The following is a 15,814-nucleotide window of genomic DNA, read 5'->3' as shown; positions in this document are numbered from 1 at the left end:
CTCTGTTCTTGACTGTTGGTGTGATATTATAATTTTTTTTCACTAATTAAACCATAAAACTGGCCCAGACATGTGGAAATAATAACGAAACGACCTCAGAACAATAACGAAACGAATACAATAACGAAATACGAAGCATTTACAAAACGTGTTTAAAAATTCATTTTTTTTAATGATTGCTCCAGAATGGTTCGTTATCGTTTTGTAATTGGAAAAATTAACGAATTATTAACGAATTACGAATTAACGAAACGAAACCGCCCAGGCCTAAAAACCAAGAATCAATGAAATAAAAACCAAATGTATGTGATTTGCATTTCTTTCCATCTGCATCAAAACAATCATGTGGGAAATTGAAAATACCACTGTTCCCTTCTAAAAATGACAGTTTAAAAAGAGTGGTCAATTGAAAATATCAAGGAATAGATCCTGATTTTTTAAAAATTCACGAGACAATAACTGCTCAAGAAACTCATCAAAGTACGCTTTATTTAAATGTAAAACCCTTTTTTCAGGTAGAAGATGCTGTTTAATTCAAGGTGACCTATTTTAGAGAGAGGCATGACAAGCCATCTTTGAGTATTCCTTGCCTAAAGAACTCTAAAAAAATTAGAGTCAACAGGCAATTTGAAGGTGTGTGTGTGTGCGCATACACACACACATACATACATGCACACATACCTATCAGCATATTACATAATTTGTTCTTTGTGTTGACCGATATTAATGCTTTTATTCAAAGTGCTCATACCTAAATGTCAGTGACCAGTTAGATCAAATGACTGTCACATCAGCACCCTGCAAACCAATACTTCTAAGAATACAGCACCATTCAGCTCATTTTACTAGTACTAGTCAAACCTTTCAGATTCTTCCAATGCCCCTGTTTATAAGAAGAAAAAACAGGTCAACTTGAAGTTCTTTATGTAAATACTATTATAAAACTCATTCTCTGCCCCCGCTAACTTGTCTTTAAAACTCATGCAAAAGCACTTCTGGGTTTAAAAAGAGATTGCCTGTAGTAAGTCGCTTTGAGTGCCATACCAGGTGAAAAACAGGTAATAAGTAAAATAATAAGCACTGCTGTAATGTATCAAAAGAAATAAAAGCTATCCCTTAACAAGGTTAAAGATTGCAACTACTTCAGAGGCTAGAAAAGCACTCCCATGAATCTAGCCTCTTCCCAAAGTAGCCAAGGGACAGTGTCTTAATTAAGATTTGGAGATAATTCTTCAGAACCTCATAGCAAACAAACAAGTGATTAGAATCATGAGACAATGCTGTGAGATCAATAACAAGCTCTAGAACAATGGTTTTCAACCTGTGGGTTCTCAGGCGTTTTGGCCTACAACTCCCAGAAATCCCGGCCATGTTACCAGCTGTTAGGATTTCTGGGAGTTGAAGGCCGAAACATCTGAGGACCCATAGGTTGAGAACCACTGCTTTCGGGCATTGTAAACACCTAACAACGAATGAGCAATTTCTAAAACAGAATGATTTTGATGAAACATAGAAAATGTTAACATTAAAGCATGAAAGAATACCAGACAAGAAGTTAAAACCAGAATGAAGCACAGCTTTATCACTGCAAAAGCACAAGAAAAGTTCACCATAACTAAGTGCAGTTGATTCACTCATCTTCTTGGTGGTGGTGACATGAAATATAACTCTTAAAGTCAAGGATGTGAATGGCTCAAATGACTTTGATATTAGCTGTGACAGGATAGAGTGATGAAGGAGTATGACAGGTGGATAAAGATGAGCCAGTCCTTTCAGAAGTCTTTTTATTGACAAACTGGTGAACACTTTTGGCAGCCCAAGAAGAGAAAGATTAACAGAGAAATGGAAGTGTTTCCTTAGAAAGATGAAACAACCCAACCAGCACTATAGGAACATGTATTTAGGTAGGATTACAGTAGTAATCTGAATCTTCATGTTTCCAAATGGAGGGACTTGAGATCTGATTGATGAACCTACCCAGCACATATGAGAGGAGATCTAGAACCTGCAGTGGCCAAAACCATTCTCTGCCACAAAACTCAAATAATACTATGAGCCATGCCTGACAAGGTCAAATTGCTCAGTAAGTAGCTAAAGAGAAGGGGGTGGTATCCTGATGGGAAACTTGTGCCCAATCTCTCCCATTTCCTGTGCCAATGACCACAGTCTGTGTGAATCAGAAGTGACTGGACATCATGAAGACAACCACAAGTGACCTCATGGTCAGTAAGGACCATTCAGCCCATGTAGATAAACAACCCCTTGTGCTATTTTCTCAGGCCCTCCTCTCACACTATCCTATCCTTCCTTCTCTTTCCTTCCTCCTTCCTTCCCTCCCTTACCTCCCTCTTTCTCCTTCCATCCTTCCTTCCCTTACACCGTTTTGTCCTTCCTTCCCTCTTCCCTCCTTCCCTCTCTCCCTCCACTCCCTTCCACCTCTCCATTCTTCTCTTCCCTTTTTCCTTCCACCTTTCCTCCTGCTTTGATTGTGCCTTCTGGCATGGCAGAAGGTTGGATTGGATGGCCCTTGAGGGTCTTTTCCAACTATAGGATTATATATCAGGAGTAGGCAATATGGAGTCTAATGGATAAACTTTTTCTCTCCCATCCACCATCTCATCCAGACCAAGACCAACCCTTTGGGATTCAAACATTTCCCGCCTTTCCTTCACTTTCTGCCCCCAAAAGAGAAGAGGAAGGGGAGGAAAAGGCAGGGAGAGGACTTGCGGCCCTAAAGTTAGAAAGTTTGCCTGTGCCTGCCATAACATCTGTGTTGAAAATAATCTTACTAAATTTTTAAAATATCTCACTGCATTCATTACTGAAAAAAATCGCCTTCATATTCAAGTTGTATTGCAAGTCATCTTGACAAGATAAAATGTATAATTCATAATCATATATCCTTTAAAGATGATAAAATGGCAGATTTAGCACATCCTTTTAACAATTTACCCAGCATGCAATCACTTGAAAGCCTAATTTCACAGTAATGCTATAAACAGAACGCTAACTCAAAAGAGTGTATGGGAAGGTTCCCTCACTGCAATTTCATGTGCAATCCTAAAATTACACATGCTGTTTTTTTTTTTTTTTTAAGAATGTAAGATCTCAACTAATTTGCTATTAAGAACCTGAATGTATCGGACAACTAGGTCAGACTAGGACTCAGAACAATGGGTTCAAATTACAGGAAAGGATATTCCACCTGAACATTAGAATGAACTTCCTAACTGTAAAATCAGTTCAAGAGTGGAACTCTCTGCCTCGGAGTGTGGTGGAAGCCACAAACCCCTGTTCAGAAGCATACTGGAGGTACATTTTTATTGTTACTTCCCTACACAAAAGAACTCTGACTAGAATAACCAGAAATGGCAGATTGCTAATACAGAACAACTTTATTAGCATGAATTGATCCTATAACTGTAGTAATTGCGTATTAAGGAGAAAAGTCATTCAAGGAGGTATGGAGAGCAAGGAAAACCTCTCTATTCTTCCCCTTTTCTCTCCCTCAGAGTGCAACATTCCTTGGGGGAATGGGAGATAACTCAGATAAAATCTTCACTGAGATTCAATTTCTCCTCTGCTCCAGTCCCTTTGGAGATAAAGGGAGATCCCATTTATCTCTGCATTGATTATTCAGAAGGAAATGGACTCAGATACAACATGTCAATGTGTGCAATTCCAGTGGCAAGACAAAAGGATAAATGCTTCCTTCCTTGTGAAGGAAAATGTATACGTTGATCTTTTTAATAAAAGGATTGAAATACTCTACTGTAATAGAACCCCTTCCATTCTCTGTTCATTAATATTAATTAATTAATGCACAGTGGTTTGAAGAGACACAAAGTAATGTATAAAACTTATACTAGGGAGAAGTAAAATTTAAGAGGACACTTGTGACTGCAATTAATTCAATGTAGCTTCAGACATCAAACAAAGGAGAGACAAAGGGCATTCCACTTTTCCCTACTGAATCAGTATATGCAGTGTTTAATATTTCTGGTTTCTTAATTTCTCGTGCACCTGCCATTCCCCCCTGAGTCCCCCCCCTCCGGGGTGAGAAGGGCGGGGTATAAGTAGATGAAATAAATTCCTCCTTGTCCTCATGATATTACAGGTTGAGCATCCCTTACTTGGATTTTCAAAACCCAAAGTACCAGTACTCAATAATCCAATACTGTCCACACGGATAGCTGAGACAGTGATATATTTGCTTTTTGGTGGTTCAGTATATACAAGCTTAGTTTAATGCTCAAAATGTTTGAAAATATTATATATAGTTACTTCAGGTTATGTATATAAGATGTATATGAAACATAAACCAATTTCATGTTTAGATTGAGCTTCCAATCCCAAGGTATCTCTTATGTATATACTGTATATACTCGAATATAAGCCTAGTTTTTCAACCCTTGTTTTAGCTGAAAAAGTCCCCCTCAGCTTAAACTCGGGTCAAGGTTATTTATTATTTTACTCTGTCATTACTATTATTATTTATTACATTTATTATTTTACTCTATTTATTATTATATTTATTATTTTACTTTTTTATTATTATGTTTATTATTTTATTTTATAATTGTTATCATTACATGTATTATTTTACTCTATTTATGATTGTTATTGTTACATTTATTATTTCACTCTATTATTATTACATTTATTATTTTCCTGTATTATTATTGGAAGGATATGTTGGCAAATTGACATTGAAGAAGGTTAGAATAATGGTTTAATCAGTTGCGCAGTCTTATCTTAAATTACAGTTTTATGTAAATATTCAAAAAATATTTAACCTACTGATACCTCAATTAATGTCATTGGTATCTATTTTCATTCTGAAATGTACCAGTAGCTGCTGCATTTCTCATCCTCGGCTTATACTAGAGTCAATCCGTTTCCTCACTTTTTTGTGGTAAAATTAAGTGGCTTGGCTTATATTTGGGTCGGCTTATACTCGAGTATATATGGTATATGAAAATTCAGTTGTTCCAAAATCGAAAAAAACAAAACACTTTTGGTACCAAGCATTTCGGATAAGGGATATTCCACCTGTATCAATCTGTCCTTTTCTACTGTCGCATTCCCTTCTCAGCCTAAAAATGCAGTTTCTCCAAATCCTAAGGCACCTTCACTTGACCCATCTTCTCTCATTATCACTACCTCACTGTTGCCATGCCTCTCCAAAGTCCTCTCGAATTACCTAGATTTCGTTTCTTATATTTCTGTAATGGATCTGTGTCAATCTAGATTTCAATCTTTGCACACTACAGAAACAGCTCTTATGAAGATCACAGATGACCTTTTTCAGGTCAATTAAAATGGCCCATATTCAGTCCTTATGCTTCTCGATCTGTCTGCAGCATTTGACAGAGCCAAACAGCATTCTTTCATTGGATTCACTTCATGACACAGGATTTACTGATTCAGTCCTCAGTTAGTTCACATCTTATTTGTGAGACTAGTCATTTAATATGGTAGTTGGCAACCTATCTTCTTCCTTCCCGTTTTGCTTAAAGTTCCACAGGGTTCTTTGTTGGATTTTCTTTATACACTGTCAGCAATCTTGTTGTCTTTATAGCTTTCATTATAATTTTATGTGGAAGAAAATAAGCTGTATTTCTCCACTAGAGAACTCTCCCCTGACCTTGGACATCACATTACAGTACATCTTTCAGCTATCTAAGCATGTTGCCTAATTCTTAACATGGCGGAAAGAACTATTTTTCCTCACAGACCTTCTTTGCAACATGCATTCTCCATCAAAATTAATAATTACTCTCATTTTTCCTGTGAAAGGAACATGTAGTCATGACTTTTTAATTCTTCTTTGTATTTTGTTCTTCACATTAAAGTTGTAGCAAAGTCATGTTGCTTATTTATTTTGGATCAAAAGCATTGCATAAATTGGTATAAAACTGATAAAAACAGAAGGAGCATAAGAAGCTAAATATATTTTGACCAAAAACGGGCAACAGCAACCGCATTGTCTGTAGCCTCCAACAATTCTTCCTCTGTATATGAGGCAGGGCATAGTGGACAAGCTTACAGATGCGGAGTTGTCTGTTCTGCTCCACACTCACACAAGGTGGAGGATTCTTTTAAGTAATGCCATTTTGCTAGACTGTCATTTGATCTGCTCACTCCACTTCCGAGTCTGTTCAGGGACTTTCAAGTTGCCCTTTCTTGGCTTGCCCCTGGAAGTAGACCAGCATGAGGGGCCATCCAACTGGGATTCCTGGTTTAGCTGCCCAGAGGGATACTCTTGCTGTTGCTGGGGGAACATTAAGAGGAGTGGTGGTTCTCGTGAAGCTTTTCCTTGATTTGAGTCTCCTGGGAGGAGGCTGGATAACTACACAATGGATAGCTTTCACAGTGTTCAACCTTATTTCTCTCACAGTTAGCAGCAACCTACCATCACACAGCATTGCTTTTAAACATTTTTCTTTATAACATGGCCTCTTTCTTTCTGCTTCCTCTCTACTAAAACCTTAGTCTATATCTTAGCTATTTTCCACCTTGATTATTGTAATGTTCTTTTGACTTGTCTTCCATTATCTCACCATAGTCCTCTATTTTCCATTCAACATTCTACTGTTTAGATTATCTTTCTGTCCTATTGTTTTCAGCATGTTACCTCACTTTTGACATTTCTTCAATGGTTTTCCATTCCCCACACAAAAAATGAATTACAAGGTTCTTGTTTTAACTTCCAAAATCCTACACAGCTCCTCCCAGCATTTATTGCCTTTCATTAGTCTGCTCACGATCTCAGTTCTAGGAACTCTAATTACTTAATCACACTAGTGAATGAATCCACATTAAATCCGGTTTATGCCTCCTGCAGAATTCTGGGGTTTGTTGTTTTGTGAGGCTGTTAAAGGCTCCTCCCTAAACTACAAACCCCAGAATTCTGCAGGAGGCAGAAACCAGATTTAAAGTGGATTCATTCTCTAGTGTGATGAGGTCCTAAGTTTCTCATCCAACCAAGGGTTTTTTTTATTCATTTCTCCATAAGCTTGGAATTGCCTCCCTAAACATTTGCAGACTGCTCCTTCCTTGTTTTTATGTCAATCCATGACAAGATAATTAAGTACACACTCTTCTGTTTAATATATATCACAGGCATGCATGATGCATGTCACCAGTATGTGACTGAAATACATGCATGCAATCTTCAATCAAACACAAATACATACCTGTCTAGCAATTGTCTAGACAAGTGTAATTCATTAGCCTACAACCTAGATGTGAGGAAGAAGCTAATATAATACAAAATAGTACATACTTAGGAACCTAGAAACCACAACTTGCCTGGCAAGCCTTTTTCTCACCTATGAATCCACTCCATGAACAGATATATGGAAGAAGAGAGACTAAGCTTTCTTGAGTCAAATGACAGACAGTCAACACTTTTTTCTAGCACTCAACACAGCTTACAACAATTGGCATACTGTGAAAAAATGACCCAATTAAAAAACAAAACAAAATGTATTTAAATTATCAATACCTTAAAACCAATTAAAACATAAGTAAAAAAAAACCACCGGATAACACTACACATTTCTGAAGAGCAAGAAGCCTTGAAGTGTCTTCAAAGGCCTGCTAAACTGAAAAAGCCTTCATCTACCTGTGAGAAAATAGCAAGAATGTAACCTCTACAAAGAGAAATGCAGAGAGAAGAGTAACTGCCAAAAAAGTTCTCTTGTATGCTCCCACCAGATGTACCTTGGACAGAGAAAGGGGCCTTGCCAGAAGATCTGAAGATATGGTCTTTCAGATACTATGGAAATGGGCCCAGAATGATCAGAAAAACAAAATATAATTGTGTTATCAAAGGCTTTCATGGCCAGAATGACTGAGTTCCTGTAAGTTTTCCGAGCTGTATGGCCATGTTCCAGAAGCATTCTCTCCTGACCTTTCACCCACATCTATGGCAGGCATCCTGAGAGTTTGTGAGGTCAGTTGGAAGCTAGGCAAGTGAGGTTTATATGTCTGTGGAATGTCCAGAGTGGGAGAAATAACTCTTGTCTGTTTGAGGTAAGTGTGAATGTTGCTATTAGCCATTTAATGGCCTTGCAGCTTTAAAGCCTGGCTGCTTCCTGCCTGGGGGAATCCTTTGTTGGAAGGTGTTTGGGTACACCCAAAGATAGGGGAATTCCTGTCATGAAACAATCAGGGTCTGCTAACATAAAGTCATTAAATTAAATAATAATAAAATATAGTAATAATAATAACCAAATTACACAAAAATAATAATCTTTAGGCCAGCCTTCAGCGAAGAAACCTAGACTGAAGTGTCAGGAATGTTAATTTTATCAACCAGAGCGAAGTGCAATATAACCTGACAAAAATACCATGTTAACCTATGTTGTTTTTAAAATGCTTATTTATGTTTATTGACTGTTATATATGCATTTGATTGCTGCTACTTTGTATGACATTTAATATGTCATACAATTGGGTCCCTTTGTGGATTTTATTATTATGTATAAATATTATTAATAATAATATCAATAATACTCTCAGTCCCACCCACATCTGAAGCTTGGCTGGTGGGAACGAGAGAAAGGGCATTCTTCTCACCTCTGGAACTCACTCCCTAAAGAAATAAAGACACCCTCCTCCCTTTTCTCCTTCAAAAATCAACTGAAAACTACCTTTGCTCATTAGCATATGTAGAGGAGGAGGATTAAATGATGATGTATCACCTCTGATTGAAAACTGTTGTTGTACTTGGGCTTTGTAGATCCTGATAGTCCAGTTAAGATCAATGGACACATAATCAACCTACATATTTTAATGAACCATTAGTCGTTCCTGTAAATTGATGCTGGTGTTGACGTTTATGTTTCATGTGTTCTGTTAGATATAATTTACTTGATAGGTAATTCTGCCTCTGTATTCTTGTTCATTGTGCCCTGCCTCATGTACAGAGGAGGAATTGTTGGAAGCCACAGACAATGCTGTTGTTGTTGCCTGTTTTTGGTCAAAAGATATTTAGCCACCTGCACACCTTCTATTTTTGTCTATTTAGGCTAATTTATGCAATGCTTTTGATACGAAATAAATAAATAAACTTGATAGGTTATGTTATGTTAATTTTAGTTGTCATGCTATAATTTGCTCTTATATGTTGGGTTAGGAGCCCCCGGTTGCGCAGTGGTGCTGCTGAGCTTGTTGACCGAAAGGTCGCAGGTTTGATTCCGGGGAGCGGCATGAGCTTCCCCTGTTAGCCCTAGCTTCTGCCAACCTAGCAGTTCGAAAACATGCAAATGTGAGTAGATCAATAGGGGAGGTAACAGTGGGAAGGTAACGGCGCTCCATGCAGTCATGCTGGCCACATGATCTTGGAGGTGTCTATGGACAACGCCGGCTCTTCGGCTTAGAAATGGAGATGAGCACAACACCCCAGAGTGAGACATGACTGGAATTAATGTCAGGGGACAACCTTTACCAATGTCGGGTTATTTTGCATTTTTATGTCTGAATTTATGGCTCAATTAAGGCATTGAATGGGTTGCTGTGAGTTTTCTGGGCTGCATAGCCATGTTCCATAAGCATTCCCTCTTGACGTTTCGCCCCCTTCTATGCCAGGCATCCTCAGAGGTCGAGGGGTCTGTTGGAAATTAAGTAATTGATGTTTATATATCTGTTCAGGGTAGAAGAAAGAACTCTTGTCTGCTTGAGGCATAGGTGAATGTTGCAATGGGCCACCTTGATTAGCATTTAATGGCCTTGCAGCTTCAAAGCTTGGCTGATTTCTGCCTGGGGGAATCCTTTGTTGGGCGGTGTTAGCTGGCCCTGATGGTTTACTGTATGGAATTCCCCTGATTGTTTTAGTGTTGTTTTTTTATTTATTGTTCTGATTTTAGAGTTTTTAATACTGATGGCCAGATTTTGTTCATTTTCATGGTTTCCTCCTTTCTGTTGAAATTGTCCACATGCTTGTGGATTTCAATGGCTTCTCTGTGTAGTCTGACATGGTGGTTGTTAGAGTGGTCCAGCGGCTTAAGGAGCTGGGCATGTTTAGCCTGAAGAAGAGAAGGCTGAGAGGAGATATGATAGCCATGTATAAATATGTGAGAGGAAGCCACAGGGAGGAGGGAGCAAGCTTGTTTTCTGCTTCCTTGGAGACTAGGACGCAATGGAACAACGGCTTCAAACTACAAGAGAGGAGATTCCATCTGAATACGAGGAAGAACTTCCTAACTGTGAGAGCCGTTCAGCAGTGGAACTCTCTGCCCCGGAGTGTGGTGGAGGCTCCTTCTTTGGAAGCTTTTAAACAGAGGCTGGATGGCCATCTGTCAGGGGTGATTTGAATGCAACATTCCTGCTTCTTGGCAGGGAGTTGGACTGGATGGCCCATGAGGTCTTTTCTAACTCTTTGATTCTATGATTCTATGATTCTGTGTTCTCAAATAATATGCTATGCCCAGCTAACACCTCCCCAAAAAGCATCCCCCTGGGCAGCTTTTTTGGCTTTTTAAGTCCCTTTTGCTGTGTTTTTCAGTGTTTGTATGAGTGATGGTCACTTGTTTGTCCAAATTTGCTGTCAATTCGTCCAATGGTTTTTGAGTTATGTTAATCCTATAAACTAACATCACATTTTTATTTATATAGACTAGCTATCCCCTGCCACACGTTGCTGTGGCCCAGTCTGGTAATCTGGAAAATAAAGTAATGTGAAAGTGTTGGTTTCTAATATATGTAATTTCTTTATGCTTGTGGGTAAACAGTATTTCTTGTTTTTTCTTTGTTAGTGTTGATGTAGAGGTGGTTTGGTTTGCCTATTCTGGAAGATGCAACATATAATTGTCCTTCTTTAGGGGTCCCTTTCAAATCTATGATATTATATCTCTCATATATATATGTGTGTGTGTGTGAATCATATATATCTATCTATGTCTATGTCTGGATGGCTCTTTGTCTGGAGGGCTTTGATTATGTTTTCTTGCCCCGATGAAGGGAGTTGGACTGGATGGCCTTAAGGCAGCATTTCTCAACCTGGGAGTTAGGCCCCGGGGGGGGGGGAGGGGGTGTCAGAAGAGTCGCCAAATACCACCAGAAAACACAGTATTTTCTGTTGGTCATGGGGGTTCTGTGTGGGAGGTTTGGCCCAATTCTATTGTTGGTGGGGTTCAGACTGCTCTTTGATTGTAGGTGAACTATAAATCCCAGCAACTACAACTCCCAAATGTCAGGGTCTATTTCCCCCAAACTGTGTACACATTTGGGCATATGGAGTATTCGTGCCAAGTTTGGTCCAGATCCATCATTGTTTGAGTCTAGAGTGCTCTCTGGATGTAGGTGAACTACAACTTCCAAACTCAAGATCAATGCCCACCAAACCCTTCCAGTATTTTCTGTTGGGCATGAGAGTTCTGTGTGCCAAGTTTGGTTCAATTCAATTGTTGGTGGAGTTCAGAACGCTCTTTTATGCTTGGCGAACTATAAATCCCAGCAATTACAACTCCCAAATGAAAAAATCAAACCCTTCCAGAATTTGTTGTGGGAGTCCTATGTGCCAAGTTTGGTTCTATTCCATCATTGGTAGGGTTCAGAATGCTCTTTGATTGTAGGTGAACTATAAATCCCAGCAACTACAAATCCCAAATGACAAAATCCATTTTTGAGTGATGGTCACTCCTTGGGTTAGTTGGTGTCTTGTGTCCAAACTTGGTGGTGATTTGTCCAGTGGTTTTTCAGTTATGTTAATACCACAAACGAACATTACATTTTTGTTTATATAGATAATAACATAAAATATTTTCTATCTATATAAATAAAAATATGTTTGTTTGTGGGATTAACAGAACTCAAAAACCACTGGACGAATTGACACCACATTTGGACACAATACACCTATCAGGCCAGTGAGTGTCCATCACCCCTAAAACACACACAACCCAGCAGAACGGACTAAACCCCCCAAAATAAACTATATATACATATACACATACACTCATACACATATATACATGCACACAGACATACAGACAAACACAAATATACACATATACACATGCACACATAACATATTTACATATACACACATACATATAGATATAGACATACATACACACATATATACACAAGCACACACATATACCCAATATACATATATATATATAGAAATACACAAATATATACACATATATACACCCATCTATCTATCTATATATCTATATCTATCTGTCTATATATATATCCAAACACACATATATACACATAAACACAAATATATGCACACACAAAACATATACATAGACTGAGCCACAGCAACACGTGGCAGGGGACTGCTAGTCTATATAAATAAAAATGTAATGTTCGTTTGTGGGATTAACAGAACTCAAAAACCACTGGACAAATTGACACCAAATTTGGACACAAGACACCTAACAACCCAATGTATGTCCTAAAAAAAATTGATTTTGTCATTTGAGAGTTGTAGTTGCTAGGAACCCCACCAACGATGGAATTGAACCAAACTTGGCCCACAGTTCTCCCATGACCAACAGAAAATACTGGAAGGGTTTAGTGGGCAGTGTCCTTTGGTTTTGGAGTTGTAGTTCACCTACATTAGTAGTTCTCAACCTTCCGAATGCCGTGACCCCTTAATACCGTTCCTCATATTGTAGTGACCCCCAACCATAAAATTACTTTCATCACTACTTCATAACTGTAATTTTGGTACTGTTATGAATCAGAATGTAAATATCCGATATGCAGGATGTATTTTCATTCACTGGACCAAATTTGGCACAAACACCCGATATGCCCAAATCTGAATACTGGTACGGTTGGGGGGGGGGGGGGGGTGATTGAGTTTGTCATTTGGAAGTTGTAGTTGTTGGGATTTGTAATTCACCTACAATCAAAGAGCATTCTGAACTCCAATGATGGAATTGAGCCAAATTTGGCACACAGAACTCCCGTAACCAACAGAAAATACTGGAAGGGTTTGGCAGGCATTGACCTTGGGTTTTGGAGTTGTAGTTTACCTACATCCAGATATCACTGTGGATTCAAACAATGATGGATCTGGACCAAACTCTACACGAATACTCAATATGCCCAAATATGAACACTGGTGGAGCTTGGGAAAAATACAATCTTTAGATTTGGGTGTTGTAGTTGCTGGGATTTATAGTTCACCTACAATCACAGAGAATTCTGAACCCTACCCATGACAGAATTGGAACAAACCTTCCACACAAAACCCCCATATGGGCCACAGCAATGCATGGCAGGGGACCGCTAGTATATAAATAAAAATGTAATGTTCGTTTGTGGAATTAACAGAACTCAAAAACCATTGGACGAATTGACACCAAATTTGGACACAAGATACCTAACAACCCAATGTATGTCCTTCACTCAAAAAAAATTGATTTTGTCATTTGGGAGTTGTAGTTGCTGGGATTTATAGTTCACCTATAATCAAAGAGCATTCTGAACCCCACCAGCGATGGAATTGAACCAAACTTGGCACACGGAACTCCCATGGCCAACAGAAAATCTGGAAGGGTTTGGTGGGCAATGGCCTTGAGTTTGGGAGTTGAAGTTCACCTACATTCAGAGAGGACTGTGGACTCAAACAATGTTAGATATGGACCAAACATGGCACTAATACTCAGTATGCCCAAATACGAGTACTGGTGTAGTTTGGGGAAAATAGACCTTGACCTTTGGGAGTTGTACTTACTGGGATTTATAGTTCCCCTACAACCAAAGGAATTGAACCAAACTTGGCACACAGTTCTCCCATGACCAACAGAAAATACTGGAAGGGTTTGGTGGGCAGTGACCTTTGGTTTTGGAGTTGTAGTTCACCTACATCCAGAGATCACTGTGGACTCAAACAATGATGGGTCTGGACCAAACTCTACACAAATACTCAATATATCCAAAATGTGAACACTGGTGGAGTTTGGAGAAAATAGAATCTTGACATTTGGGAGTTGTAGTTGCTGGGATTTATAGTTTACCTACAATCACAGAGCATTCGGAACCCCACCAATGATGGAATTGAACCAAACTTGGCACACAGTTCTCCCATGACCAACAGAAAATACTGGAAGGGTTTGATGGGAAGTGTCCTTTGGTTTTGGAGTTTTTAGTTCACCTACATCCAAAGATCACTGTGGTGTCAAACAATGATGGATCTGGGACAAACACTACACGAATACTCAATATGCCCAAATATGAACATTGGTGGAGCTTGGGGAAAATACAATCTTTACATTTGGTTGCTGGGATTTATAGTTCACCTACAATCACAGAGAATCCTGAACCCTACCCATGACAGAATTGGGCCAAAACTTCCACACAGAAACCCCCACGTGGGCCACAGCAATGCGTGGCAAGACCAATAGAAAATACTGGAAGGGTGTGGTGGGCAGTGTCCTTTGGTTTTGGAGTTGTAGTTCACCTACATCTAGAGAGCACTGTGGACTCAAACAATGATGGATCTGGACCAAACTTGGCACGAATATTCTATATGCCCAAATGTGTACACAGGTGGAGCTTGGGGAAAATACAATCTTGACATTTGGGAGTTGTAGTTGCTGGGATTTATAGTTCACCTACAATCACAGAGCAGTCTGAACGATAGAATTGGGCCAAACCTCCCACACAGAACCCCCATGTGGGCCACAGTTAATAACAGAATATTATAATTTTATGATTATGGTAATTAATATTAATAACATTAAATACTATTAATAATAGGATATTATGATGAGACTCCCCCAACGCACCGTGTACTCGCGGACTTGGCTGTGGAAGTTCTGCTCGCGGATGCTCACTTCGTCGGCGTCCATCCTCTCATCACCGCAATAGCCGAGGCCAAGGCCCCGAGCCTCCCTCCCTTTCCCTTTCCCCTTCCCCTTCTTCCTCGCCTCGCCGCTCCGGCTCCCAAGACCGCGGCGGGCCTGGCGGAGGGAGCATGGCCGGGGCCCCGCGGCTCCTGAGGGAAAGCCAGAGGCGCGGCGACGAGGACGGCGACGACAACAACAACAACGCGCGCTGACGAGAATGACGTCCCGCCTGTGCCTCTGTCACTCCCTTCTCAAGGACGCGTCTGCGCCTGCGCCAACCCTCGCGAGGGGGACGCGGCCCGCTTCCTGGCCAATAGGCAGTGAGGGGGCGTGGCTTGAAGCCGCCCTCTCTCGTGCCTTGGAAACTGGGAAGCCTTTGCGCCTGCGCGCACAACCTCGAGGAGGCGGGGCCCACTCGCAGAAAGGGCCTCTCTGGCCAATGAGCGTGAGGGAACGGGGATGATCAAAACACACACTCTCCTTTAAGTGGCCAAGTGGGCGTGTCTCTTTGCTCGGGAGGTGTGGCTAAAGGTTAGTTTAAGACTTGGAAGGAGGTGGGGCTACATATGTAAATGAATGGGCTTCTCTGACCAATGGGCGTGAGGGGGCGGGGATTATAACACACTCACTCTCCTTTAAGGAGAGGGGAAGTGGCCAGGTGGGCGTGTCTCTTTGCTCGGGAGGCGTGGCTAAAGGTTAGTTTAAGAACTGAGAAGGAGGTGGGGCTACATATGTAAATGAATGGGCTTCTCTGGCCAATGGGCGTGAGGGGGCGGGGATTATCAACACACTCATACTCTCTGTCTCTGCGAGGAAAGTGGGAGAGAAAACGGCCAAGTGGGCGTGTCTCCTTGCTCGGGAGGCGTGGCTAAGGGTTAGTTTAAGACTTGGGAGGAGGTGGGGCTACATATGTAAATGAATGGGCTTCTCTGGCCAATGGGCGTGAGGGGGTGGGGATTATCAACACACACTCATTCTCTCTCTCTCTGCGA

At 40.2% G+C, this 15,814-nt stretch overlaps 1 protein-coding gene across 1 annotated transcript in view; it reads right to left on the bottom strand.

Annotated features, from left to right (window-relative positions):
- The window catches only part of LMBR1 (limb development membrane protein 1), a 58,040-nt gene extending 42,953 nt beyond the window's left edge, over positions 1-15,087 (bottom strand). The window contains exon 1 of the mRNA XM_060782581.2: positions 14,763-15,087. Coding sequence (XP_060638564.2) covers positions 14,763-14,825 — 63 coding nt within the window. The 5' untranslated portion in view covers positions 14,826-15,087. The remainder of the gene's footprint in view (positions 1-14,762) is intronic.
- Positions 15,088-15,814: the final 727 nt, after the last annotated feature.

The sequence above is a fragment of the Anolis sagrei genome, chromosome 6 (assembly GCF_037176765.1).
Source record: "Anolis sagrei isolate rAnoSag1 chromosome 6, rAnoSag1.mat, whole genome shotgun sequence".
NCBI classification, from domain to species: Eukaryota; Metazoa; Chordata; class Lepidosauria; order Squamata; family Dactyloidae; genus Anolis; species Anolis sagrei.
The sequence above is the reverse complement of the archived record's forward strand: the minus strand, read 5'-3'. Positions and strand labels throughout refer to the sequence as shown.